Below are 27,914 nucleotides of genomic sequence, written 5' to 3'. Positions count from 1 at the left end.
CCTCGGCTGCAGGGTCCTACCCCTCTGAGGCTCCACCTCCCCATTTTCTACTCAGAAGCAACAGAACGGACTTTGCCAGCTCCATGTGTTGGGCGGTATGTCGGGCAGTATAAATACTGCGGTGCTGTGCGACGAGGGTGGTTTGTCCAGTAGCAGGGCCCCCCAGATGTGGAGGGCGGTAGTACCTTCCTCCATCTGTCGGCCAGAGGAAGGAAGTCATCAGGGAAGTGAGGACAAGCGTAGGCTGGTCCCCAGTGCCTGGACCCCTCACGGACATGCCCCTGGAACCCTAAAGAGGTACCTGCTGACTGCACCTGACGAGGATGGGAGCAAAGCTCACCTGCGGCATGAAGTCTGCACTTGTACTGGGCTGCCACCAAGAAACAAGGCTGGAAAGCCAGCCCTTTTCTGCTGAGTTCCCTGTTCCTCCCCTGATCATCAGTAGTGAGGTGGAACACGGAAGTCCTTGGGACAGGGCCCTAGGATAGGCTCCGTCCCCACATGCAGCTCACCCGGCCACTTCAGCCCCCTGAGGCCTCCCTTCCCTGCTCCTGAGCACTGACTGTGCCATCCCAAGAGTTCAGTTCCGCTCTCCCTTTCCATGATGGGTAAAGAGACTCAGAGGAACAGGGACCTAGCCAACAAGGTCATGGGTCGGGCGGGGGCAGGCTGGGACTGCCCATCCCGCATGTCCATTGAACTGCACCACCTTGGCAGTTATACTACTGGTCCCTTTTCTTGAGAATACCATCATGGCTTCTGCACTGGATCATAAGCTCCTGAAGTCTGCATTACATCTATCCTCAAGGAAGGGAGAACAGGGCCAGGCCCACACCAGGCACACGCTGAAGCTCTCCCCACGGCGGCTGCCCGTTTCTTGCCTGTCCTAAGGTTCAACGGCAAACTGCCTCCCCTGGGTGAGCGTGGGGTGAAGAGGCAGCGATAAAGGGAGGAGGGAAAGGAGGAGGGAGAGAGAGGCCGGCTGGGAGGTGGGCTGGGAGCAGCCGGCCCTGGTGGGGAATGCCTGCCATTCCTCAATCTGTGCCCACACAGCCGGGATCTTCCACCCACCAGGAAAGGGAAATTGAAAGCATCCCCATCCGACCATGTGAACACAGCCCAGAGACTGGGGGATTAGAGGCCGAGCCCCTGGGGGAGGCTGGGGGCGGTAGGGTGGCCATGTGGCAATGTTCCTCATCAGAGGACAGGAAAGCTGCAGTTTCCTGTTTCCGGTGCTGGGGTCCCTGGGAGCTGCTCTCCTGGCAAGAGGAGGCAACAGGCAGTGCCGGTTTCATGTGGTCGGGGGAGATCACATGTCGGCTCTGGGATGCAGAGAAGCCGACCGGTAGCCAGGCAGGCCCGGGGGGCTCATGCAGAGGTCAGCGGATCTGCTTCGGAGATGGTGCCTGCCCCCTCTGCCACTCACCCACCTTCCTGGCAGGTGGTGGGCTGCTAGGGAGGTGGGAAGCAGCCGGGATTTCTCTCCATGTGGCTCCAGAAGCTGGGCGTCAGATTTCAAGGCCTCCTCGTTGGTTGTGAAATCGAGACAGGAGTCAGTCCCCCAGTTCTCTGAGCTGGTGCCCCCTGCCCAGCTCTGCCAGCCAACCATGTGTATCCATGGCAGCCTCCATGGCAGCCCCCTGGGACCCTCGTGTGCAGGGTCTGCTCTGCCCATGATCCTTCCCACCCAGCTCTTAACTGTTGGTCCTGGAGACTGGGTCAGAAAGCCACAAGCAATGGAGCTCCTTTTGACACCTCCCTCCTGAGCCACTGGCCTCCTCGGCACCCAGCTCCTCACCTCATGTGACCCTTCGACCTGGGGCTGAGCAGAGGCTACGGAGCAGGGGCAAATCCCTTCCCATGCGAGGCTCAGCCTCCCTGACATGGCTGAGCCTCCAGACAGCCTGAGCTCAGAAAGAGCTTTCCCTGGCCCCAGCCCCTGGACCTACACAGGATGAAGAGCTCAACAACCCCGACACTAGGGCTAGAGGATCAGAACCTGCTCTCTTCATCTCCCGCTGGGCCCTGGGCCAGGCCTAATGGTAATGAGCAGAGCCTCATTACCGGGCCCTGGCGAGGCGACTGCCAGGGACCACCACAGAAGAGGTAATAAAGCGCAGCTGCCGGGCGGGAGCAGGGGCCTTTCTAGGTCACAGCCTGTTTGGGAGAGGCTGAGGGAAGGAGATGAAGTGATTCGGGAGCTTCAAGGCAATGCTCCTGCCTGTCCCCCTGGCCCACCCCTGAGGGAACCCAGGGAATAGGCTTGTCTGATCACTGACCAGAGCCTTCCCGACAGAAGATGAGTCTCACAGAAGAATTTCTGACCCTGACAGGTCACGAGTTAGGGGACCTTCCCAGGCGGGACCCCGCTGCTGGCCCTTCCCCATATGCGGCCACCCCCACATTTCAAAAGCCGACTGCTGCAGGCAGCTGCTCTCCCAATCCGGCTGCGAGATGAAAGGCCTTGCTCATCCCCGCTGAGGGCTGGCCAAGACCTCTGCTAGCTTAACTCAGCGAGCTTTGCTCCCACTGGTTTCCAGTCAGGAACAAAGGGGAAAATGAAAAATGACCACTGGAGCAACTGCCAGCTGCTGTGGAGGGTCAGGAGGCCCTCCCATCACTGAGCGCCTCTGGGCAAGGCGGGTGCTCTGCAGCCACCAGGAGTCTCAATCCTGGGGCCACAGATCATGTAGCCGGCATCCCCGCAGTTTCCCGTCAGCCCATGTGAGTCTGTGACAGGCTGCTAGAAACGATATTCAGTCCCCAAGTGGCCAGTTGACCTGTCTTTCCAAAAGAGCCCTGAGCCTAGTTCCCCAAGGCCCATGGTGCCCGGCTGATCTTTACTCACTTTTTTAAGGGTTCGATCACGGTCTTTTGAATCTGGTTCACCTGTAAAAATAAAAACCATTGACATCAAAACTGGGAGGAAGTCAGACCCCTTGTAAAAGGGGAGGCTCCCAGTTCCTGAGAAGGGAGACTGGTCGGGGTACCCCAAGAGCCCCAGGCAGGGAGGAGACCACAGCAGGCAGGTGAAGTGGGGAACCCCTAACTCTGCAGCTGAAGCAGGGCGGAGATGATGACCAGGAAGCCTGAAGGGCAACAAGGAGCACTGTCCTTGTCCCTGGTCAGTTCGCATTCTGCCAGCTGCTGTCCGCCAAGGCTGATAATGACCTTGCTCAGCGAGGAGGCTGGCTGGGCAACTACAGAAAGTTCGAGGGGCTACGGGTGGGCAGAGCTGACCTGAGTCTCCTTCACGGACTCACAGTGTGTGGTGCGAGCTCATGGGAGCCACAGGAAGCACCTAGTGCTGACGCATGTCAGCCAGGAAAGAGCTCATAGGGCTTGGGACAGAGGCCTCAGAGGGCTGAGGGTGCCCAAAGAGGACACGGAGCCCTGTGAGGACTCCATGCGGGCACCCCACCCAGACAGAAGCCACGAGAGGCGGGGAACCAAGTCCCCAGTCACCTTTTCCTGGTTGAAGGCATCCATCCGCTTCATGGCCGTGTCCAGGGCTGTCACCATGTTCAGAAAGTCCTGGTCTTGCTCACAGAGAGGATTGGAGAGCAAGTCCAAGGATATCTTCACAGCAGATTTGGACATGGCTGTAAGAAGTCAAAGCTCAGTGAGCCTGTGAAGGGACAGGCTTCAACGTCCTGTCCTCAGGACTCCCTGCCCTCCCTTGGTCCAGGGGCCTGCTCCCGGATAACCTCTACCTGCCGCCACAGGCCGCAAAAACGACAAAGTACCACAAAGCCATGAGACATTAGTCTTCATTGTATAATATTCATTCCTGACCAACTTGTGCTGTTCTGGGTAATTCTTTTGAGCAGTTTTACCTGTTGTGGTAATCTAATTTTCCAAACTCAGGGTTAGAAGAGAATCATCTGGGTGGGAAGCTGTAAGAAATGCAGATTTCTAGCTCCAAAGATTCTAATTCAGTAAGTCTGGAATCCAGGAATATATATTTTTAAACAACTTTCCAGGCGGTTCAGACATGCAGCCTGGTTTGGGCCTCCCCAGCAGACAAGAGTAACAGCGCTCCACACCAGGGCTGGCCGACTCGCCGTAAAGGGCCAGAGACTCAAATGCCAGGCTTTGCGGGCTGCATGGGATCTGTTACAACTACCAACTCTGCCACGGCCGGTACCTGAAGAGTGCGTGTGGCTGTGTTCCAACAAAACTGTACTGACCAAACTAGGTGAGATTCGGTGTAGCGAGGGAACCCCTGGTTTCAGTGACATCCAGTAATCAGAGCAGCTCTCCATCCTGCCTCTGCCAGAGTTCGCATGCACCCATGGTCGTCCTTAGGGCTCAAACAGCCCAGGAGATATCTAGGGTAGATGTATTTTGGTTCTATTTTATGGATGAGGGTGAGGCTCAGGAGAGTTTGTAACTCCTCCCAGGTTGGACAGCTGCAAGCGCTGAGCCAGGCCTAGATCCTGGGCAGCCGCCTCCCCAGCCACTGCTCTCCTGGTGACCCGGCCTGGAGAAAGCAGTGGCGGGCCCCGAGAGGCTCTGATGGGGTGTCTGCTTACATTGTTACAGGTCTTCTCTGTGCCCACTGCTCCGTGGATGGAGACTGCTGCCCTGCTGCAGCCTTGTGCATGTGTTTAGGTGCCTGTTCGAGAGATAGGGAGCCTGGAAGTCACAGAACAGCTCAGAGGCAGGATGGAGACTTGTGGGCAGTTTTGGAGTTCTTGATCCCGTACAGGTTTTCAAGTCTCCATTATTTGCAAACAAAATTCTAGAGGAACAGGAAGATAGGCTGGGGAAGGGCCATGCTCGTGCCATAGTGTCTGTTCCAGTTTCAGACTCTCATGGGAAAACACGGTTTTGAATGTGTTTCTTACCATTTTATGTCATTGAATTGAAGATGCTATCATTTTTAAGACATACCATTATTGTATAAACCACTAAGAAAAAAAAAATGCTGCCAATTAAAACAGAACACACTATCAAGTGTTAGGGCACCTTGATTTCAGAGATGTTAAATGTCAAAAAAGGTCTCAGAATCAAAGAAATAAGGGCCACTTTCCAGTTAATCACAGATGTGACCTCCCCTCGCACTCCATGTGAGGAGCAAGTAGCCCCAAGCCCAGTGTTCCAGGAGAAGGGCCCGCCTCTACATTTTGAGTGGGAGAAACAGAAACCAGAGGGTCCCTCCTCACCCAGGCCCCTCTGCATGCCAGCAAAGAAGCCCAGAACGGATGACTGACTACCCAGAGCACTGTCCTGGGGCTTCTCTTGAATCGAATTTGGAAGCATGCTGCACGCACCCAGCAAAAGAGCAAAATGTGAGAGAAGCTTGGAAGTGTAAACTCCGCAGAGATGCTGAAGCAATGGAGGAAACCCCTCTTTAAATAAATCTGCAAAGTGACTCTGTAGGCTTAGGAGCAAACATCACGTGTAGCCGACTGGACAATGAAACGGTCTTCGCAGACAACATAATTGAAAGAATAAAAACCTGGACAAAACTGGAAATGTCTTTGGAAAATTTCTTCCATTAATTTTTTTTAGTATTTGAGGAAAAAAACCAGAAAACCCTCAGGGGGTGGGGGGAAAGACTTTCTTCCCAACTTTCCTTTTTTTTCCTAAAGCCTTCACCTCTTCATGCCTTTGTCTCTTTCTTTGCTCGAAACTTCCCAAGTCAGTTCACAGCCTGTGTCCCCTCAGGCAATTAGCCACTGGTGTAGTACTGTGTCTGCAATCCCTCCCCAGGACATCATGGCCCTGCGGGCACAGCAGGGCGCTGTGGCCTCTGCTCTCCTCCGGGCTAGCTCACACTCCTCATTCTGCCTCTGCAGGGACAGCGGAGGGGCCTGGTCAGCCCAGCACAAACTGGGAGGCTGGTGGTCTTTGAACCTAGAGAGAGTGAGGGTCTTGGGCTTCCACATGGGTCTCTGGAGCCCTGATACCACCTCGGAATGTAAGAGTCAACAGAGATCCAACAGGCACTGGTCACACCCGGGATGACCTTGTTTTGGAACCACAGCTTGGGGTTTTAGATATTGTCCAGGCAGCTGAGGAGATTCCAAGATCAGGAAGGGTATAATTTGAGTCCCCTCAATTGTTTGGAGCAGTGGTTCTCAAAGAGGGGTCCCTGGACCAGCTGCATCAGCATTGCCTGGGAAATTATTAGAAACCCAGATTTTCAGGCCTTGCCCAGACCTGATGAATTGGAAAGGCTCGGGGCAGGGAGGCCGGGGGGGCGCAATCCGCATTGTAGGAAGCCCTCCAGTGACTCAGATGCACCAACATGCGAGGCTCTCTGCATGGACTGTGACTTGGGTCTTGCGATGGGCTGAGGCACCACTGCTTCAGGAGGGCTTTCGCTGCCCAGACTCCACTTCTGACTTGGGGCAGAGGAGGCCAAGGAGGCTCCAGGGGCCCCACATTTATCCTGATTTCTTTGTTGGAACACTACGCTCTCTGTAGCCAGACTCCATTTCATGGATCCTTGATGTTGTACTTGCTTCCAAAGTCGCTCACTATGAAAACAACTACCTTCCTTCATTTATACTCTGCTGGTGCAGCTGTCTGGAGAAGTAGGAAGCAAAGGCAGCAATAGGGCCAGCATCTCCCTCACTGGAAAGGCAGTGGGGAATGACAAAGACGTGACCCAGGTAACACAGAACCACTGATGAAACGAGTGACAGAGGGACTCCAAAATCAGACCCTTGGCCTGCTACACACAGTCTGGAGACGCTAGGCGCCAGGAGTGAGAGGTGGCCACATCAGAGCGGCCCGTGTCCTCTGGACGAGCAGCGGTATGAGCACCTGCAGCACCAGCCTTGGGAGCTGGCGCTCCGTGCAGGCAGGCAGTGCCTCCGGCTGCGGTGGGGACAGTGGTGGTGGTGAACTGCTAAGTGAAGTGTGACCTCAAGCCACTTCTCAGGGACATCTGTCAGGCATCTACTAAGTGTATGTACTTCAAACCCAGCCCAAAAGTGACTGAGGGTGGAGTGCAACCCTTTCTGCCCGGCCCAGTCCAGGTCAGTCACGGGGGCAGTGCCACCTACCTAGGTCAGCATCGGTGCTCTTCTTCATGTCCTTCTGCAGCCTCTTGGTCTGCTCCTCCAGCCTGCAAGGCAGCAGCACAGGCTTGGGTACCTGGCATCGCCAACTACCTTTTGGCCCCTTTTCTTTGTGTCTACCTGAGTTAAGCCCAACCTGACACTCTGGAATGCCTGCTGGGAGGAGAAGGGGCCCTGCCTTCTCTGTGGGGATTTTCCCCACTGACGGAAGGGCCACTACAAGCTCTGCATGGAGCCAAGCACCCAAAGACTACGAGCAAACAACTGTCACACAGCCAGCAGTTGGGGGAGAATTTCTGGCAGGTGGTGACCTGGGCTGCCCTCAGCTCCCAGGGTGCAACGAGCAGCCCACTAACAGCTGGTGAGCAGAAGGGGCAGTGTTGGACATGAGACCTGGCAGAAGGCTCTCGTCTTTCTCTGACCCCGCACCCCATCCTTCTGGGTTTTGACACTCACTGCTGAAGTTTTCCATACTCCCTTTCAAAGTCTCTCTCCACCTGTAATGAAAGAGATAACTCAATCATCGGAGAAATGACAACACATTGGAAAAAATCTGCCAGCCTCCTGAAACTGCCTCCCCCAGTCTGCAGAAAACAACGCCGTCCAGTCCATACAAGCCCCGGCAGATCTTTAACCACACAGTACCCCTGTGTTCCCAAATTAATTAAGTGTTTGATTTAGCGTGAAAAGACTCTCCTCCCATGGGCCAGCCAGGCAAGTACCGCGGATTATGGCTCTGTTCTTCTGCCACAGGGGGCGAGGCGCCAAGCTGTGTTCCCTCTTCTCACCCTCCCGTCCTGTGGCAGGTGAGGTGCTAGGAATGTGACTGAAACCCATGCAGGGAGGCAGCAGGGTACAGAGGAAAGCGGGCGGGTCTGGAGTTGGCACATTCTCAGCCACTTAGCAGCTCTGAGCCGGAGCAGGTCACCTTCCCGTCACAGCCCTGTTTCCTCACAGGTCCTACCACCTGCTAGGTTCAGGGTGGATCAAGAAAGATCATGTGTCCATGCTCTGAATGTTGGGATGTCACGAACACAAACGCTATTACTATGGACTCAAGCAAGGTCTCTGAATTCTTGATTGGTTATCAGACTTCCCCTATGCCAGAGATATTTAAACCAAGTGGGTTTGAGTCCTGAACCCAATTCTGCTGCCACCATGTCAGGTGAAGTCAAGAAAGTCCCTTGCAGTCCTAGGGCCTGAGTCTCTCCATCTGTAAAATGGGGCCTCGGCAACGGTCTCTTGGTGGGGGCCTGTGAAGTAAATGACATCTGGGAGCCCAAAGGAGGGGACCGAGCTCGAGGCCTCTCCTTCGTTCTCTTCCACAGGGGCAGCACGGGCTCCCTGGCCGGCTTGATGAGCCTCTGGACTGAGGTGCTCTGTGAAGTGACCCAGTTAAGAGTCATGGAGCGCTCTCTGCGTGCTTCCACAGGCTCTCCCCCAGACCTCATCTAGGAGGCACGTGCACTTGTGGCCCGCACGGCACTGAGGAGATCCCTGGGACAGAGGGGAGTAACTGTGCAGGGTGACGTCACTAGTGAGCTGTAGAGCTGGCATCTGAACACAGGCAGCCTGGCTCCAAAGCCTGTGCTCTGACCCATCATTCTACCAAAAGGGAAAAAAAGGCGTTTGCTGATGCATTAAAGCCATGACTGAAAAAGCTGCCTTCTTGGCTGCTACCCTGAGAGCCCTAAATCCTGACTCTGACTCTCATCAAAAGTTGAAGGTCAGGGAGTGCAAACCTGCAGCAATTGTTAAAACCCGCCCTGTTCTTCACCACACACACTTCCATCAGCAGTGCCCCCAGTGAAAGAGCATTCTAAAAGCCCACCCACCTCACACTCCATGCTTGGATTTAGGTAAATTCAAGAGTCACAGGGGCCGGCCGGGTGGCGCAGCGGTTAAGTGCACACGTTTCGCTTTGGCGGTCCGGGGTCCGTCGGTTTGGATCCCGGGTGTGGACATGGCACCGCTTGGCACGCCATGCTAAGGTGGGCATCCCACATATAAAGTAGAGGAAGATGAGCATGGATGTTAGCTCACGGCCAGTCTTCCTCAGCAAAAAGAGGAGTATTGGCAGCAGTTAGCTCAGGGCTAATCTTCCTCAAAAAAAAAAAAAAAGTCACAGAATGGCAGAACATTATTCTGGCCAATTAAGTCACGTTATAAACGAGGTGGATGAAGCCCAAAGAGGGGAAATGATTGACATAAGGACGCAGGGCTTGTTAGTGGCAAACCAAGGCTAGGATTCAACTCCTAGTTCAGGCCTTTTTTTTAAACTACACTCATTCATGCCACAAACATTTACTGAACACCTATTGAGCGCAATGCATTCTGCCAGGTGCTAGGGATACACCAGCGAATACAACAGACATGGGCTCCAGTGGAGCAGACAGAACAAACAAACACGCAGACAAGTGCACACAGGGGAGCTGAATGGGGGGCCCGGCAGGGATGGTGAGGGAACAACACGAGGAATTCCTCAGCTAAGGTCCTCAAGGCACCACAACGTGTCTCACTTGCATGGAGATATCTAGCCTGCCTCATCTGAACTGTAAAATTTAGAAGCAGGAACACATGATCATTTCCCTACTTTATGATGCTAGCATCTAGAACCTTACACAAAATTGTGAAGGAAAATTCACCACTGGTGCCCCAGCCTCCTATCCTACAATTGTTTCCCTCTTTTTAACAGATCCACTTTTTCTCCATCCAAGAACCCAAAATTTTCATCATCGCCTTCCTTAAGATCCATCAAAAGCTGCTCTTTAAGAGCAACCCAAAATTTGAAAATTCAAAATTCACTCCCACTAAGGCACATATGCCTAGTGAAGGTTGAAAGTGTTACCTAACCCAGCAGGCCTGTAGGGGGGCAGGAATCAAAGTCTTAGCTCGGTGCAACTGCAGCTGGGAGATGTGTTCTGGACCAAAGGGGCTGTGCCCAGGCCCTTCCAAGTCCGCACTGAGGTTAGTCTAATCCTTTCTCCAACAGTGCTGCGGGGGAAGGTGGTGGAGAGGAATGAGCAGAGACAGATAAGACACGAACTCTCAGGCTAGCTGTAGAACATTAAACATGCTACCTAACATTTTGAGTCTCAGTTTCTTTTCTAGTAAAGCAGGATAATTTCATTTAGACTTATCCCATGTAAATTTCAGGTGGCTGACAAGGAAATGCAGTGACAGTGTCAGCTGCATTGGCTTGTTGGAGGGTCAAGAAGCAGTTTATGTAGAGCACAGAGCAAGGTGCCTGGCCCATGGACGGTGTCTCCTTGTTCCTCTCCTACACACTGGTGTGGGGTGCGGACCAGAGCAGTCCGGGGGTGCAGACTGGTCTGTCACTACTTTGGCAGAGAGAAAAAGCAGCACAAAACACACAGTCAACTGACAGCTAGGATAAACCCTGATTTTGGCTAAGCCTGAAGTCCTGTGCCAGGACTATACCGGGGCCTCCCTTCACTGGACACATCTCCTTTCTTACGTCCTAAGAGGTGACAGCTGAGCAGAGTCTTTACGTACGAAAAGTATTTTTTTTCCAAAGGGATGAAATTAAAATTAAGGATGTCTTAGCCAGAATCCAGCTCTTCTAAAGACCAAGAACCCAGAGTAGGTGCTCTGGGACAGGAGGCAGAGAGCCTGCCTAACCCCCGGAGCTACAGCCCTGGCTCCTGGCACCCTCTTTTGCAATCCCCAAGTGTGCTGATGTGTGTGGGATGTCAGAGAACACCTGGTCTCCCTGGCGGGGGACTGCATGGACTTGCACAGAGATGGACTGCAGGTTTCCCACTGGGCTGGATCATTCTGGCTGATGAGAAACTTGAGGTCTCCCACTGGAAGCTGAGAAGCATGTTGGGAGTGGGAGCTCAATCCTTCTACTCGATGCCACTCGACATGTGACAGCCTAAGAGAAGTTCATGAACATTTCCCCTCCTCTGCTTCTGGTAGCCTCTGTAGCGGGGTTGTGGTTGCTTTTCTAGCTCACTGGTCCTGAGACCTCTCTCCTCTACTGGGGAGAGATTTAAGGGGACACCACCAGGATTCTAGGCCCTCAGATAATGCACAAGGAATAAAGGGACACACTGGAGTCTCATTCCAAGGGATATCCATTCTGAGAGAAAGAGCTAAACACAAAAGATCTGAGCATCTTTGAATGCTTGATGCCATTGCCAAAAAGGCAACTGGACCGCAGTCAACGATTCAAGTGTAAACACATGTGCTGGACTCTCAGTGGGGCGGGGCAGACAGGGGCAGCCTGGCGAGGTTAGTGCAGGGAGAATCCAGCAGCGAACCACTGCCTCGGCTGCTCCCTGCATTCTTGAAGGCTGGGGTGGAAGGGAAGGACTGTGCTGCTTGCTGCTCTATCCCCAGCGCCTAGGTCAGGCTGGCACAGAGCAGGAGCTCAGGAGTTGTTAAATGACTGAATGGGCTCAGTTCTCACACTCATGGTGAAGTGAGAAAGGAGACCAGCAGGCAGGGCCAGGGCGCTAATCCTTTGTGTGTCAGCTCAGAGCTGAGGCAGGGGAGCACTCACCGCTCTGATGAGTCCCTCTTCAAGGGACGCTCGGGCGGAAAGCAGCCTCCCTTTGGTATGTTACAATAGGATTAAGGAACAAGCTGCAGGTGCCTCCATTTTGCACATGAAAATCTTTCTCAAGTGAGGGTTCAGTGTGGTGGGACTCTCTTCTTCCTTGACTTCACAGAGCGCCTAGCCAGCTATGAATCCAGGTGTGTGCTTTCCTTTGTGTGTGAGACCCAGGGCCATCCTTGCTTCAAAGAGCTCTTCCATGCTCCCAGGTTATGAAGGGAGGCGCAGCTTTTCGCCACACCAAGATGCTCCAGCTACTTCATAAACTGGGGGAGTGGGAGGTGGCTAAGCAGAAGGCTAGGACTTGGAGGTGGGGGAGATGTTTGTTCTTCTGTTTCAGCTCCAATGGTCAGCCCCTGCAGAGAACATGCCATTTTAGCCAAAGCCTTGACAATACCGGAATTTGCGTGAATAACCTGCGCACAGGAGAACAGCAAGGGCAAACATACAATGCTTTCTTTGTGTCTGACAGGTGGGTGCCTTGAGCCAACAGCCTCCTGAAACTCCCTGAAGATAACATGAGCATTTCTTCCCATGACAGGGGGCCATGACTTCCAATAACCTAGGCAGCCCCAGCTGCTTCCCTCCTTGAGAGTGCCTGGGCAAGAATAAGAGTGTGTGTCACCACTGAGATAACCGCACAGCCCTGGCCTGTTTTGGGAGCCAAAAGGGGGCTTGTGGGGTGAAGAACAAGACTCTGAAGAGGGAGGATCTTGCTACATATGCTTCAGTGCCTCTGGGGAGCTGAGGAAGCAAAGAACTCTATTCTGAGCTGTAACTCAGCTTTGATTCCCTGTGAGTGAGCAAAGGCCCAGCCTACTGCTCCACTGCACTGGAGAATCCAGCTGCTGGGGACAGGCTGAGTCCCCAGGGGCTTGTAAAGAGAGGCAAATCAACTATCTTCCTGTAATGTCGTTCATAATTACAGAGGGCTTACTATGTGCCAGACACTGTGTTAAGGGCTTCACATGTCCCACTTTGTGCAAGACACATCATATGTCAATGCCACAGGTACGAGGATCACCCTTACTTTACAAAGGAGAAAGAGAGGCTCAGAGAGGGCAAGGAGCTTGCCTAAGGTCACAGACAGCATGTGGCTGAGCCAGGATGGGAATCCAGACAAGGAAGCTTCCAAATCCGGCTTCTTAAGCACTATTTGATGCCCAGGCTGTGGGGCACCTGATGCCAGGAGGTAGAGGACTACAATTCCACCCGAAACGAGACTGATGACAGGAAGGGCAGAGGGAGGCCGCGGGCTGCAGGAGGCCATCCACAGGCGCTGAGGGCTTTCTCAGACTGTGCATCTGCCCCTCCTCTGGAGAGTCCTTGCCGCTCCTCGGATGAAAAGACCCAGAGAGCTTTCTGCCAACAAACTCTGGCAGAGAAGGTGGAAACTGCATTCTAGCTTCTACTTTTCTGTGGAGAACAAAGGCCATCTCAATAAAGGTTGGGGTTTTAGAAGGGTTTTTTGTTTGTTTTTTGTTTTTTGCTAGTGAGTATTGGGAATAAAAGACCCTTTTCACAACCACTTCCCTTCAAATCTGCCCTGGATTAAACTCTGGAGGCTCAAGGCCACACCTTCCCACTTCCTGTAGCCGGCTAGAGCCCAACACTCGCACGCCCAGATTCTTTGCGCTTCAGCTGAGAGCTCCACAGATGGTCAGCCTCTGCATGGGAGGTAAACTCTCAGCCTCGCCAGGACCTGCCTCTGCTTGAAAAAGAGGAGGACTCTTTCAACGTGCGCCCATTTCCTTTTAAGTAACCTAATTTTGGATTTCCCAATGATAGAGCCATTGGTCAGATGTGTGCTGAACTTCCCTTCCTGCCAAACTGAGGCAATATCTTTCCTGTAGTTCTGAGTCCTAAGCCAAGGAGGGCTGAGGTTATTAAGACAAGGAGTACTGCCAGGGGCTGAGATGACAGTCAAGGGCCTCCACCAGGCTGACGGTGCTCGGCTTCCTGGAGCTGTCACAGTGAGAGGCACTTACTCCCATGTTAAAACCAGGAGCCTTGCTAAGATTTGTGGGTGAGGGGGTTGAAGAGGCCATTTTTTACTAGAATTCCAAAACCTCAGGAAGGCTTCACTGACTGAGTGAGGCAGTATAAAGCAATGGAAAGAGTATTAAACAGAGGCTCAGACTGGAGTTCTAATTCCAGCTCTGTTTGCATTTGGTTTTCACAGCCTTGGAAAGTCACTGTGATTCCAAAGGCCTTGGTTTCTTCACCAGGAACAAGAAGGAGGTTGGACCAGATGATCTCTAAGGACTAACATCTGTTGCCAATCTTCCTTTTTTTTCCTCCTCAAAGCCCCAGTACATAACTGTAGATCCTAGTTGTAGGTCATTCTAGTTCTTCCATGTGGGACACCACCACACCATGGCTTCACGAGCAGTACCACGTCCGTGCCCAGGATCCAAACCTCTGAACCCCAGGCTGCTGAAGCGGAGCACATGAACTTAACCACTCAGCCACGGGGCGGGCTCCCAGTTCTAGCTTTCCAAGAGTCTAAGATTCTCTTCTTCTCCCATTCTGGAGATACGACAGGGCTGTGAACTGTGGGCTCACAAGGGGAGTAGGATTCAATCACCCCCCTCCCACTGAGTGACTCTGGCTCCTGGCTAAGAATGCATTTAGCAGTGGAGAAAAAGGGGCCTTCACCAGAGAAGCTTCCTGGTCTTTCGGGCAGCTTCAAGTGTCCAGAGATAAAGGCCTGGGACATGCCCTTGGCAAGGGTCTATGTTTCAGGAGCCCTCCTAGGAAAGTGCAGACTGCCACAGTAGATCCTACAGATGGGCTGTTCAGAAGGAGTGTGCAGTCATGTGCCACACTATGATGTTTTGGTCAACGACAGACTGCATACTGACGGCGGTCCCATGAGATTAGTACCATAGAGCCTATGTGTGTGGCAGGTATACCACCTAGCATAAGCACACTCTACAACGTTCACACAACGATGAAATCGCCTGACGACGCACTTCTCAGAACATGCCTGTCTTTAAGCGACTATGTATGACTGTATTCCTCCTCGCCTCTGTAATCCGTCTATTCCACCTGCCCAAGGAGGGGAAGGAGCTCAGGCGGATCTGAGGGAGGAAAATGTTCCAGGACCGGAGGCCCTGTCTGCAGGAGGTTCTAGAGCCAGATGACTGGGCATAATAAGGCCTAGGTTCTGCCTTCTCAGCCTCATGATGTGTTGAGTCAAAGATCTGGTACAAGGCCAAGGCCATGTGAGACAGAATTGGGTCCCAGAATGAAAGAACTGGGTTACTCACTGTTTTGGACACAATTTGCTTCTTGGGCTGCCCAATCTTGAAAGGAATCCTACAAGGGAAAGAGACAATGAAGGATGTTAGGAGAAGTAGAGAAGGATGTGGCTGAAAAGAATTGATAACGGGAGTCACTTTCCCCCAGGAGGGTAAAGAAGAGTAGCAGGGGCCTGCTTCCCAGCCCAGTATAAGGCGCCCTGTTGGCCGAGGACTATCAGCAGCCAGGCTAGGCTCTGGAAGAGGGATCCTCTCGTGGACAGCGTCAGATGGAGGTCTTGGGGCACCACCTTCTGCTCCAGGGCATCTTTCTTACTAATAGTCTGTCATTTAAATACATTGCAAAGGTGAAGGCAGGGAAGGGGAGATAACTGTACAAATAACAGTCACTATAAACCTTGTGTCTTGAAGAGCTGAAGTCAGAAATGACAGACTCACTTGATAGCTATCATCCTTGAAAACATGCCTTTAAAAAACATCATAAAAACCACTTATCGTCTGTATCAGGTGCTTCACTAGCGCTCTATAGAGGGACAAACTGTGGATCTGAAGGGCTTCTTGTATGGCTGGGGAGGGATGACAAATTGTAGGGGCATTAAGGACCAGCCAGGCTGGGTTATGTCCCATGAGAACCGACAAAATCTAAATGCAGCTAACTCAGAGAAGAATCTGAAATCCAGCCCAAGCCTGCCTTGCTAGGAAGCTCAGCACCTCAGGTTCCCAACTCAGAGATGGAAGACAGCTTGGCATGATGGAAGGAAGGAAGGTCACAGTCTAGGAGTCTAGGCCTGAGCACTAACCCCGCCTCCACCTCTGATGAGCAGGCTGCCCTTTGGCAGGCAATGATGGCCCTGAGACTCAATTTCCTCCTCTGTGAAATGAGAGGGTTAAACTAGGTAATTCAGAAGCTTCCTTAAGGTAAGGAAAATTCTATGACTCTACAATTCTAAGAAGCAAAGGGTGGCCAGGCTAGAAAGTAAACCAGCACATCCTAAGAGCAACAGAAATGCAGGCCTCTGGCCCCACACAGGAGGGAGTCAAGCAGCCTAGGATCAGCTCAGCCAAGAGGCTACTGCAGCCCTGAGGGTACAGGTGAGACCCTACTCACTACTGTCTTCTCAGCGCTCAGGACCTCAAGAATCTCTTCTATTCAAACAGCCCGCTCCCGCTGCTGCACCACCCCTCCACTAGGTCCCTTCCCCCACACCCCCTTCTCCTGAAGCCTGGTTTCTGTTGCCCCAAACTGACCAATACTGTTGCTAAACCCAATGGTATAATTAACCACCGATAATAACCCCAGACAACGATCTGGCAGAGAGGATGGACAAGCCTGAGTCACAGTGGTTTAAATTTAATTTCTAGAGGACATCCTGTTTATTGTTAACCCAGCCCCATAATTTGGGAGTGTTAACCCTTTGGTGGCTGGCTGATTCACGTGGCTTCTGTAAACAAATAATCTCAGGATATATAATTACCAGGAGAAGGGGAAGCTATGGAACTGAAAAAGAAAGACAAAATGAAACAGCCATTTCCCTGTTTCAGACCTAAAGAAGAAAGGTTAAGGGGGGACGAGCTCCTTAGCTGTCCCTCCACTCACCCCCCCACCCCCGTTACTTTTCCCCAAATCGGATTTGGTTGACTGACAGAATGGTTTTCGACAGTGAGTAACTGCCCTCAAGGACCGTTTTGGTGACAGTGCAAATGAGGTCCTGGTGGCATTCGAAAAGACTGATCCTGTTCTGTCCGAAGCACGCGGTGGTATAAAAAGCTCTGGAGCAGTATCGGTCAGCCTGGTCTCTGCCTCTGACTAGTTTTATGATTTGAACAAATCCCAATCTCTCTGGAGCTCAGTTTCTTAAACTATAGAACAAAGGAGTTGGCATAGATGGCCCTTCCAGCTTATCTAAACCTTGAATTCTAAGCTGAATCTGCATTCAAGAACACGGAGAGTAGGAAGAGAATTCTAAAGAATTCCGAGTGGTCTTCAGATGGCTCCACTTGGAGTGTAGTACTCCAGGCGAGGTGCAGAGATTCGGCACTTAGAGTCCATTATTTGTGGTGCCACAGCCTCTCTCTACATCTTAATTTAGAATCACAGTATTTTTAGAACTGCAAGTTACCATAGAAATGTTTCCAGTTCAACCCTCTCAGTTTGTAGATGAGAAAGCAGACCTGGAGGGGTTCAGTGACTGGTCCAGGGTCGTTGTGCTGGTTCACAACAAAACCAGGAGAAAGCAGTCAGGACCCCACCTGCCAGTCCAGTTACTACTCATGGTTTAATACTCTTTCACATGAATTTGTTATATGTATTTTGGAACTAGGAAGAAATAATCTGACTGAAATACCTAATCTTAAAATACTCAGGGATCTAGCAGGGGTTCATTGTCCTTTGAGAGAGTGGAGATGAAAGAAGGCAGTGTTATCAGGAGGGAGGCCGTGCTGAACACGCAGAGGATGGCACGGGGACTGCAGCTCCTCGGGTCACACGTGGCTGCATAACACAGCTCCGATTACTTTCCATCTGCCTCTTCAAAAGCCATCTCTGCCTCCTGGAGGGATGCCTTTTTAGAAAAAATAAACTTTTAATTTTAAAAGTTTTAGATTTACAGAACAATTGTGATGATAGTACAGAATTTCCATATATCCCACACCAAGTTTCCCTTATTATTAACATCTTATATTAGTGTGATGCATTTGTCATAATTAATGAACCAATACTGATATCGTAAAGGCTACACTTTAAGCAGATTTCGTTAGTTATTACCTAAGGTCCCTTTCCAGTTCCAGGATCCCACCCAGGTCACCACATTACATTTAGTCATTAAGTCTCCTTAGGCTCCTCTTAGCAGTGGTATTTTCTCAGACTTTCCTTGTTTTTGATGACCTTCATAGTTTTAAGGAGTGCTGGTCAGGTATTTTATAGAGTGTCCCTCAGGTGGGATTTGTCTGATAGTTTTCTCATGACTAGACTGGGGTTATGAGTTTTGGGGAGGAAGAGGTGAAGTGCCATTCTCACCTCGTCATATTTAGGGTCTGAGCTATCAACATGACTTATTCCTGTTGACATTAACCTCTGTCACCTGGCTGCAGCAGTGTTTCCCAGGTTTCTCCACTACACAGTGACTCCCTGCCTCCTCCCACACTCCCCTCTGTGGGAGGAAGCCACCATGCACAGCCCACACTTAAGGAGTGAGGAATTACACTCCACCTCTTTGAGGGCAGAGTAGCTGTATAAATTATTCGGAATTCTTTATGGGAGACTTTTATTCTCCCTTATTCATTCATTCATTCATTCTGGTGAGGAAGATTGGCCCTGAGCTAACATCTATTGCCAATCCTCCTCTTTTTGCCTGAGGAAGATTGTCGCTGAGCTAACATCTGTGCCAATCTTCCTCTAGTTTGTATGTGGGACGCTGCCACAGCATGTCTTGATGAGCAGTATGTAGGTCCACACCTGGGATCCGAACCCATGAACCCTGGGCTGCTGAAGCCGAGTGCACAAACTTAACCACTATGCCACCGGGCAGGCCTCTTTATTTATTTATTCAATCATTCATATCAGTATGGACTCATAGGTATTTATTTTATACTTTGGGTTATAATCCAACACTATTTTGTTGCTCAAGCTGTTCCAGCTTTGGCCACTGGGGGCTCTTTCAGTTGGCCTCTGTGTCCTTCTGACATACCCACGTGTGTGTGTGTGTGTGTGTGTCTCTGTGTGTGTGTGTGCGTGCGTGCGTGTGCTTCTGCAGGCACATGTATGTGTTTTGTTTAGTACTTCCTTACTTTCTGGACTATGAGATGCTCCAGACTCATTATCTTGTACCCAGCCCTAGAACTGGTTGAGGAACTTCTTAAAACAGCAGTCAGTGCCCTATAATATGGTCTTAACCTTCCTTCAGTCTTCCTTCCCATTCACCCAATACAACTACTCTGATTCAGCCAGTGGCTGTTCATTACTCCCCAAATCCAGATGCTTTACAACTTCCTATCCCCAACTGGGACATTTTTGAGTGCAAAAATGTCATTAATAATGTCATCAGGACAACATGCATAAAACTTGGACTGTTTATGGCAACAGGGACTACGGCCACCCCACCCATATGGAATGCTTTCCCCTTCTTCCAGCTTCATCAAAGCTGTTCTCAAGTCCAAAATCTTGCTCACCTTCTTCTAAAAGTCTAAGATTTTATTTGGCATTTTAAAATATTCTATCTTTTACAGTTAATTAGTTTATCCCTTTAAAAAGTAAAACATGCTCATCAGAGAAAAGTTGAGAAATACAGTAAAGTACAAAAGACAGAAAAGAAGAGAGAAAAGAGAGAGAGAAAAGAAGGAAAAACACCCAAAACAGCCCACTGTTTCACATCTAAAAGATAACCAAAATTAATGTTTTGGTGTTAACTATATTTCAAAAATTAGCAGAAAGACAAAAACGGAAGCAAATATGCTAGATGTTAGTAGTGCTTAATTCTGGGTGGTGAGAATATGATTACTGTTTTCTGCTTTGCACTTTCCATATTTTTCAAGTAAACTAAAAAAATCCCTTAAGTTTTTTTTCTTGACTACAAAAATAACACCTGATCAGAGTCAAAAACTTGGAAAACATGGAAAAACACAAAGGACAAACACACACACACAAAATCTCAAAGAAAAATAAACAGTTAATACCCTTAATCTCAGTGTGTACACATGTGTATGTGCATATGTATATATGCATATTTTCACAACTTTTAAAAAATAAAGGAAATATGTATCATGAATGTCTTTACACACCAATACACAGTTTCCATCAGCCTGACTTTTCAGAGCCACCCTGTATTTCATTATACACCTTACCACTAGTTTTATTACCGTAACCCATATCACTTACTGGTGGTCATTTCAACCCTTTCAAAATTTTCTGCTCTTATAAAAAAGAAATTGTAATAGCTAAATTTTTGTGCACATCAAGGATTAGTCACATAGGACAATTCTTAGAACTGGAATTGCTGGGTCAAAGGATATATACATGTTGGGTATATACACGTTTAAAGCTTCGACACATTTGCCAAATTGCCCTAGAGGCACTGATTGAAACAGTTGACATTTTTTAAAAGACTGAAATAGTTTACATTTTACCACCAGCCCTTCGCCCTGTCTATCAGCATTTTTTCCTGGCTTAGTGGTCTTTCCCTTGCCTTTCCCTTTTGTACATGTATGTTTTTAATGGACAGAAGCTTTTGATTAGTATCCAGTCAAATCTTCCAAATCCACCTTTTTCCTTTATGATTTCTTCTTTGGGTTCATACTGAGAAACACTTGCCCCCTACCCCAACATACAAAAATTCACCCATATGTACTTTATTACTTTTATAATTTCCTTTTATTAATCTAAGTTTTACTTTCATCAAAGTTATACCTGTGTGTAGCTTAATAAGGCAACAAGCTTTGTTAAGTAAGATCTCAGGTTCTAGGCCCCCAACCTCACTGGCCCGAGATAAGCCCTTTCCCCTCGGCTGGTCTGGTAGGCCTCTGTGCACGTCTACATAAAAACGCTTGTACCGCTCTCTCTTGATTGTTAGGTGTTAGGAACCAGTGACTGACTTTTTATTTTGAAGAGGAAGATTTAACTAAACCAACCAACCTCTTTTGGGTCCCCTCCTCTATTACACAAAGGCCCATCTGCAACTCCCCTTCTTCTCAATGCAGTGCTATTGTGATTTGGTTGGATCAATACTAAGTGAACCATTAGGAGCATAATGTGATTTATTTTCCTTCGTGCATGTGGCAGCCAACAGATTGCTCAGCCTTGGCCAAGCCCTCAGAAGAATCGCAACCTCTAGAGTTCTGAAGCCAACCCCCCCAGCTAGGCCTCTCCCAAATTTCTGACCAACAAAAATTGGTAGTGTTGCTTCGAGACACTAAGTTATGAGGTAATTTGTTACACAGCAGTAATTAACTAACAACATTGCATAATTTTTTGCTTTCCCTAAAATTAATAATTGTCACTTTTCTTTCATTTGCTCAATTTTCTGTGCACCCATCTGTTAGTCAATCTCAGCTGTCTGACTGTGCTCTCAGTACACTCCTTCACAGGTGCTCTGTCTTCCACTTCTTGAAGCAGTCTCTCCTGGAGCCTTGCTCTGCTCCAGCCTGGTGGCCTCCATTCCTGTACAGCCAGCCTCCTGGGCTCCCTCCGCCATCCTCACAGGGATTCCTTCTGCCTCTCTCCTAAGACTTTTTCCTTCTGGATTCCCTATCTTCTTTCTCAGTTTACTCTTCATTTGGGTGGAGAAAAAGCATGTGGGAGATAAGTTTTGAGATTTGCAAAACCAAAGCCCTTTTTATTCTACCCTCACATTAGGTAGTTTGACTGGGTAGAGAATTACAGGCATTCAGAATCTGAGAGGCATTGCTTCATTGGCTTCTAATTTCCTAGTAGTGCTGTGGTGGTCAAGTCTAAAGCCACTCTGACTCCCATCCTTTGTATGTCATCTGCTTTTAATCTTTTTTATGCAAGCTTATAGGTGGTGTAAAATTTCACAACCATGTACCTGGTGGGTCTAATTTCATCCATTGTGCTGGCTGGACTCTTTCAATCGGCAATTTATAATCTTTAGTTCTCAGATTTAAAAAACTTGTTGATTTCTTCCCCCTCATTTTCTGTTTCTTATTTCTGAAATTCTTATAATTCCAATGCTGACCCTCCTTGGCTGGTCCTCTAATTTCTCCATTTTTCAATGTTTCTTTACCTTCTGATACTTCTAAAGAGGTTTTCATTTCTGCTGTCATATTTTGAATTTCTGGGAGCTCTTTTTAATTTTCAGGATGTCCTTTTTATTTCATGGATGCCTTATCTCTCTGAGGATCTTATTTGTGTGTGTGTGAGGAAGACTGGCTCTGAGCTAACATCTGTTGCCACTCTTCCTCTTTTTGCTTGAGGAATATTGTCACTGAGCTAACGTCTGTGCCCATCTTCCTCCACTTTATGTGGGATGCCGCCACAGTGTGGCTTGACAAGTGGCGCTAGGTCCGCATCCGGGATCTGAACCTGAGAACCCTGGGCCGCTGAAGCAGAACATGCGAACCTAACCACTAAGCTGCTGGGCCAGCCCCTCTCTAAGGATCTTACCGATAATTTTTTTTTTTTAAGATTTTATTTTTTTCCTTTTTCTCCCCAAAGCCCCCCAGTACACAGTTGTATATTCTTAGTTGTGAGTCCTTCCAGTTGTGGCATGTGGGATGCTGCCTCAGCGTGGTTCGATGAGCAGTGCGATGTCCACACCCAGGATTCAAACAGACGAAACCCTGGGCCGCCTGCAGCGGAGCGCGCGAACTTAACCACTCGGCCACGGGGCCAGCCCCTTAACGATAATTTTTAAAAAATGTCTTCTTCCTTAACAGTCTCAGTTTCCCTTCAAGTTGCCTTTTTTTCTGTTTCGGTCTCTATTTTTCATACCAAATGCTTCCCTTGGATGTGTGGTAATTCTTGGTTGTCTGCTTACATACATGACTGGGGACAAAAGCTGACTAGAAGCTGTGAGTAAAGGGATAATGTCTGTCTACTGTGTAGGGTGACCTGGCTGAGCAGTCTGGTGGGGAACCCCTGATGTCAGTATCCAGTCTTTTCTCCTAGGCAGGTAAAACTCCCTTGAGCAGATTCTTCCAGACTCTTGCCTTGGGAGCAGAGGCCCAGCTCAGCGCCTGGAGCTCAGTGAGTAGAAGAGGTCCTGTGTGTATGCTGGGGAGAGGGAGGGGTGCCTCAGCACCTGCATGGTATCACTCGCTCCCCCTCCTGCCTTCAGAAAGGCAGGCCTGCCCTCAGCTGTGCTTGAATGGGTCTGGGTTTGTGGCACTGAAGCGGACAGAATTTTGCATGCCCTTTTAAAGAAAAAGAAGACAAAAAGTACAAATATAAAAACAGCCATGAAGGTGAATGCTTACTTAGACAGAGAAAAGAGCATAACAAATTATAAGTTATAAAAGCTGACAAATAACGTGAACATCAGAAAATCAAGAATAACCTAATATTTTTATTAATCATCTGCCTGACACACCTCTCTATTTATTTTCCTGCATTTTTTTGGCTGCATAGTCTATGATTGCCTCTTCACGTGACACAGAGCTGGGAGCATCATTTTCTTAGAGAGAAAAGGAGATAATTCAGCCTTTCCTCTAGTATGGTTGACTGAAATTTGTTTTCTATTACTGACAGTTTAGAAAAGCTTTTTTTCAGCTTACTGGTAATATATAAATTTTAGGATTGTTGTAAAATTTAGGAAAATCTCATTTTCTTTCACAAATAAGCTATAAAATTTCAGGGCGCGTTTCCAGTTTTCTGGTGCAATGACTAATCCTAAATGCTCTCCGAATTAATGAGAGTAACTGGTCTGTCACTGACACCTTGGAGGAGGGCGCGAGTTTCAGGTTCTCTTCACATGATCTGCCCCGCCTCCTCATTAACTGGATTCTCAAACAATCATCTCTTCATCTCATTCTCATAATGAATTACTAGCTTTTGGTGCGATCTGAAAATGTTTCATTATATTTTACTCGATTTCAGAATATCTATTGATTTAATTGCTCACCTTGGCCACTTTCGTTTTCTGTTCCATTATTTTTCATCCAAATTATCCTTTCGTTTTTAAATAAATTTAAAGATAACCAAAAGAGGTACCCTTCGTATATTTCCAACTCAGGAATTTGTAATTTCTCACTTGTCTTATTACAGTTTTCCAAAAATGTCTTTACAAATAGCAGTTAAAGAGCTTATTCCTAATTCAACTCCCATCCCCAGTCTCATTCCAAAAACGGCCTAGGCCATTCCAAAGCTGCCTGACCTGAGGGGTACTCGAGAGAAGAAAAGGAGGAAGCAAAGGCAGAGGTTTTCTTAACTGAGTGCAGCAGAAATACGTTTCCAAAGTTTACAAAAACACAGGACTATGTGAACACGTGGTGAGGGTTCCTTCCAGGGCCTGGGACAGGATGCGTGCAAGCGAGGGGGCTGCAGTTTAAGCTTCACTCATCTCACACAGTAACTCAACGTCTGTGTGCCCTACACAGAAACTCCGTTTCCCGCTCTGCAGGGGTGGCCCTTCCATTCTTCTGCTGGGGTGAGGCAGAGACAGTCTCCTGGTGAAACGGAGACGGGGAGGGCACGGCAGGGCTTGCAACTTGTTTACAAACAGCTGCGACCACCCTCTCGACCTGAGTGCTCAGCCTCACCCGGCTTCGAGAGGTACTAGTGCCACCAATTCCTGCACTTTTGAGGATTCGGTGATGTAAGCTGGGATGGCTCTTGGTTCTCCTAAATGCCAGATTAGGATTTGGCTTTCTTGGAACTGCTAAGCCAGTTACCTCATGCACCTGCATTCCAATTCCCAAATGCTGCTGAAGTCTTTTCTATTCTCCCTGAATCTGTAGATTTATGCCTTAAAAAACTTGTTTTACTATGCTTTCTGTGGGATTTGTAAGGGAGATAAATTAGATGTATGTATTCAATCTGGCATGTTCACTCAGAGCCTGGTTTATTTATTAATTTTTAAATAACAGCTTTATTGAGTTATAATTCATGTATCATAACATTCACCCTTTTAAAGTGTACAATTTGGTTGTTTTTGGTATACTCAGAGCTGTGCAACCATCACCACTAATTTCAGAAATTTTCATCACCCAAAAAGAAACCCCATATCTATGAGCAGTCATTCCTTATTTCCCCCTGCCCTCAAGCTCTTGGCAACCATTAATCTACTTTCCGTCTCTATGGATTTGCCTACTCTGCACATTTCATCCAAATAGAATTATATAATATGTGGCCTTTTGTGTTGGCTTCTTTCACTTTGCAAAATGTTTTCAAGGATCACCCATGTTGTAGTGGGTAGTGCTTCATCTCTTTTTTTTAAAATCACTGAATAATATTCCACTATATGGATATACCACATTTAGTTTATCCATTCATCAGGTGCTAGACATTTGGGTTGATTCCACTTTTTGGCTATCATGAATAAAGCTGCTATGAAAATTTCTGTACAGGTTTTCTTTTGAGGAAGATTAGCCCTGAGCTAACTGCTGCCAGTCCTCCTCTTTTTGCTGAGGAAGACTGGCCCTGAGCTAACATCTGTGCCCATCTTCCTCTACTTTGTATGTGGGACACCTACCACAGTATGGCTTGCCAAGCGGTGCCATGTCCACAACCGGGATCTGAACCAGTGAACCCCAGGCTGCCAAAGCGGAACGTGCAAACTTAACAGCTGCGCCACTGGGCTGGCCCCTCTGTACCAGTTTTTGTGTGGATGTATGTTTTCATTTCTCTTGAGTACACACCTAGGAGTGCAATTGTTGGGCCATACAGTAAGTCTATGTTTAACTTCTTGAGGAACTGACAGACTGTTTTCTAGAATGGCCGCACTGTTTTACATTCCCACCAGCAGCTTATGAGGGTTCCGATTTCTCCACCACCTCACCAACACTTATCACTGTCCCTTTTATTTTAGCCTTTCTATTGGGCATGAGGGCTATTTCCTTGTGGCTTTAATTTGCATTTCTATAATGACTAATGATGTTGAGCATCTTTTCATGTGCTTATTGGTCATCTGTATGTTTTCTTTGGAGAAATATCTATTCAAATTCTTTGTCTATTTTAAAAATGCTTTGTCTGTTTTTATTGGTGAGTTGTAAGAGTTCCTTATATAGTCTGGGTTCAAGTTGCTAATCAGATATATACTTTGCAAATATTTTCTCTCGTTTGTGAGTTGTTTTTTCACTTTCTTAATGGTGTCCTTTGAAGCACAAAAGTTTTAGATTTTGAAGAAGTCAAATCTATTTTTTCTTTTGTCGTTTGTGCTTCTGGTATCACAAATCCAAGGTCATGAAGATTCACTTTTACGTTTTCTTGTTAGAGTTTTATAGTTGTAGCCCTTACATTTAGGTCTTAGATCCATTTCGAGTTCATTTTTGTATATGGTGTGAGGTTAGGGTCCCAGCACTCTCGGTCAAAAAGACTATTCCTTCCGGTTGAACTGTCTTGGCATCTTGGCGTCAACTGACCATAAATGTAAAGGCTTATTTCTGGACTCTCAATTCTAGTCCGTTGGTCTACATGCTTCTCTTTATTGCCAGTACCACACTGCCTTAATTACTGTAGCCTTGTAGTCATCTTGAGACTGGGAAGTGTGAGTCCTCCAACTTTGTTCTTTGTCAAGATTGTTTTGGCTATTCTGTGTTCCTTGAACTTCCATAAGAATTTTAGTGGTTTATTTTTTATATTTAAATCTTTATTCCATTTAGAGTTTGAATGTATGGCTAGCCAGTTGTTTTAGCATGATTTTAAAAATAATCTCTCTTTGGGGCTGGCCCCGTGGTCAAGTGATCAGGTTTGTGTGCTCCACTTCCGTGACTCAAGGTTTCGCCGGTTTGGATCCTGGGCACAGACCTGGCACTGCTCGTCAGGCCATGCTGAGGTGGCATACCACATAGCAAGACTAGAAGGACCTGCAACTAGAATATACAACTATGTACTGGGGGCTTCGAGGAGAAGAAGGAAAAAAAAAGGGAAGATTGGCAACAGATGTTAGCTCAGGTGCCAATCTTTAAAAAAAAAAAATCTATCTTTGAAAAATCATTTTATCAGTGTTAAATACTTCTATTCCATACCAGAGACCTGTTTACTCTTCTGCCAATAACATACATTTAATTGTTAAGGTTTACAACAGCTCTTAATACCTAGTAAAGCAAATTCTTTCTCATTACATTTCTTTTGCAGGCAATTTATTGGCTTTTTAATTTGTTTTAATATTTAAGATGAACTTTGAAATCACCTGCTGTGTCCATCTCCCCAAATCAGGACGTTTATTACTGAAAATGCATTATATTTATAGATTAACTTTTGAAGAACCTACATCTTTACACATAGTTGGTTTGCTCATTCAGGGCCATAATATTTCTTTCCATTCATTCAACTCTTTTTATTATGTCCTTTAGTCTTAAAAGCTTTTCTCATATAGGTCCTCTACATATACTTTGTTAAATATTAAGATCCTAAAGTAATACTTACATGTGAAATATTTAGTCCTACATGTGTCTTAGGTGCATTCCTTGGAATTTTATATTTTTGCTTATAACGTAAATGGAATTCTCTTTTTCATTTTATCTTCCTGGTACACAGAAAAGCCACTGGGTGTTAAGTATTTACCCTGAAACTAGTCACCACACCTACATACTTAACCTATATAGCCCAAGAAATTCAGCTGAAAACAAACCAAAAAAGAACTAATTGGGTTTTCCAAATAGATAGTCATATCATTTGAAAATAATAATACAATTTCCCTTTTTCTTTCCCAATATTTTATACCTATTTCCTGTCATGTGTTATGGCATTGGCTAGAAATTATAGAAAAAAAGTTTCTGACTAGTCGAAATGCTTCGAGTCTGACTGTTCACTATTAAATACGAAGAGGCTTACTGGCTTCAGCCACAAAGCCCCATAAATAGTAAGGAAATAGCTTTCTGTTCCTAGTTTACGAAATGATACAAAGACTTGATTTTTGAACTACATCAATGCCTTTTCAGTGCGCATGTAGATGACCAGTTTGTTTTCCTACCACTTAGTTTTTTGATGAAGTGTGTGAATACGTTTCCTAAGACTGAGCCATCTTTCATTACTGAAGTAAATTCTGCTTGGTAAAGGGTGAGGTTAATTAACTTTGATATGTATACATCCATCTTGCTTTCTGACTATGATACACAAGCACCTCAAGTGGGGGACTAAATGTTACGGTTCTTTGTGACTCCCACAAGTACTGTACTAGGCACAGTGCTATTTCCACCCTCTCACTGAGTGAGTATTCAGTCAATGTCTATTAATGGCCTCCTTTACACCTAGGACTATGCCAGGCTCTAGGGATGTCAGGATGAACCAGACAGACTCACTCTATGATCTCAGGGAGCTTACGGTCTACTTTTGTGCACAGAGTCGGCACTGAATGAACGACTAGATGAATGAGCAAAATAAGTCCATCACCCCAAGGGTCCTATAAAATACCATACTCTAAAGGT

General features: G+C 47.8%; 1 protein-coding gene across 2 annotated transcripts in view; it reads right to left on the bottom strand.

Moving 5' to 3' along the window:
* Positions 1-27,914, bottom strand: part of BIN3 (bridging integrator 3) — a 56,662-nt gene that overhangs the window by 17,270 nt on the left and 11,478 nt on the right. For both annotated transcript variants that reach the window (XM_014867136.3, XM_014867138.3), the window contains exons 2-6: positions 14,889-14,937; positions 7,491-7,531; positions 7,020-7,081; positions 3,466-3,602; positions 2,849-2,889 (exon numbers count right to left, since the gene is read on the bottom strand). In XM_014867136.3, the coding sequence (XP_014722622.1) occupies positions 2,849-2,889; positions 3,466-3,602; positions 7,020-7,081; positions 7,491-7,531; positions 14,889-14,937 (330 nt within the window). The remainder of the gene's footprint in view (positions 1-2,848; positions 2,890-3,465; positions 3,603-7,019; positions 7,082-7,490; positions 7,532-14,888; positions 14,938-27,914) is intronic.

Source organism: Equus asinus, chromosome 3 (assembly GCF_041296235.1).
Source record: "Equus asinus isolate D_3611 breed Donkey chromosome 3, EquAss-T2T_v2, whole genome shotgun sequence".
Lineage (NCBI taxonomy): Eukaryota > Metazoa > Chordata > Mammalia > Perissodactyla > Equidae > Equus > Equus asinus.
The sequence above is the reverse complement of the archived record's forward strand: the minus strand, read 5'-3'. Positions and strand labels throughout refer to the sequence as shown.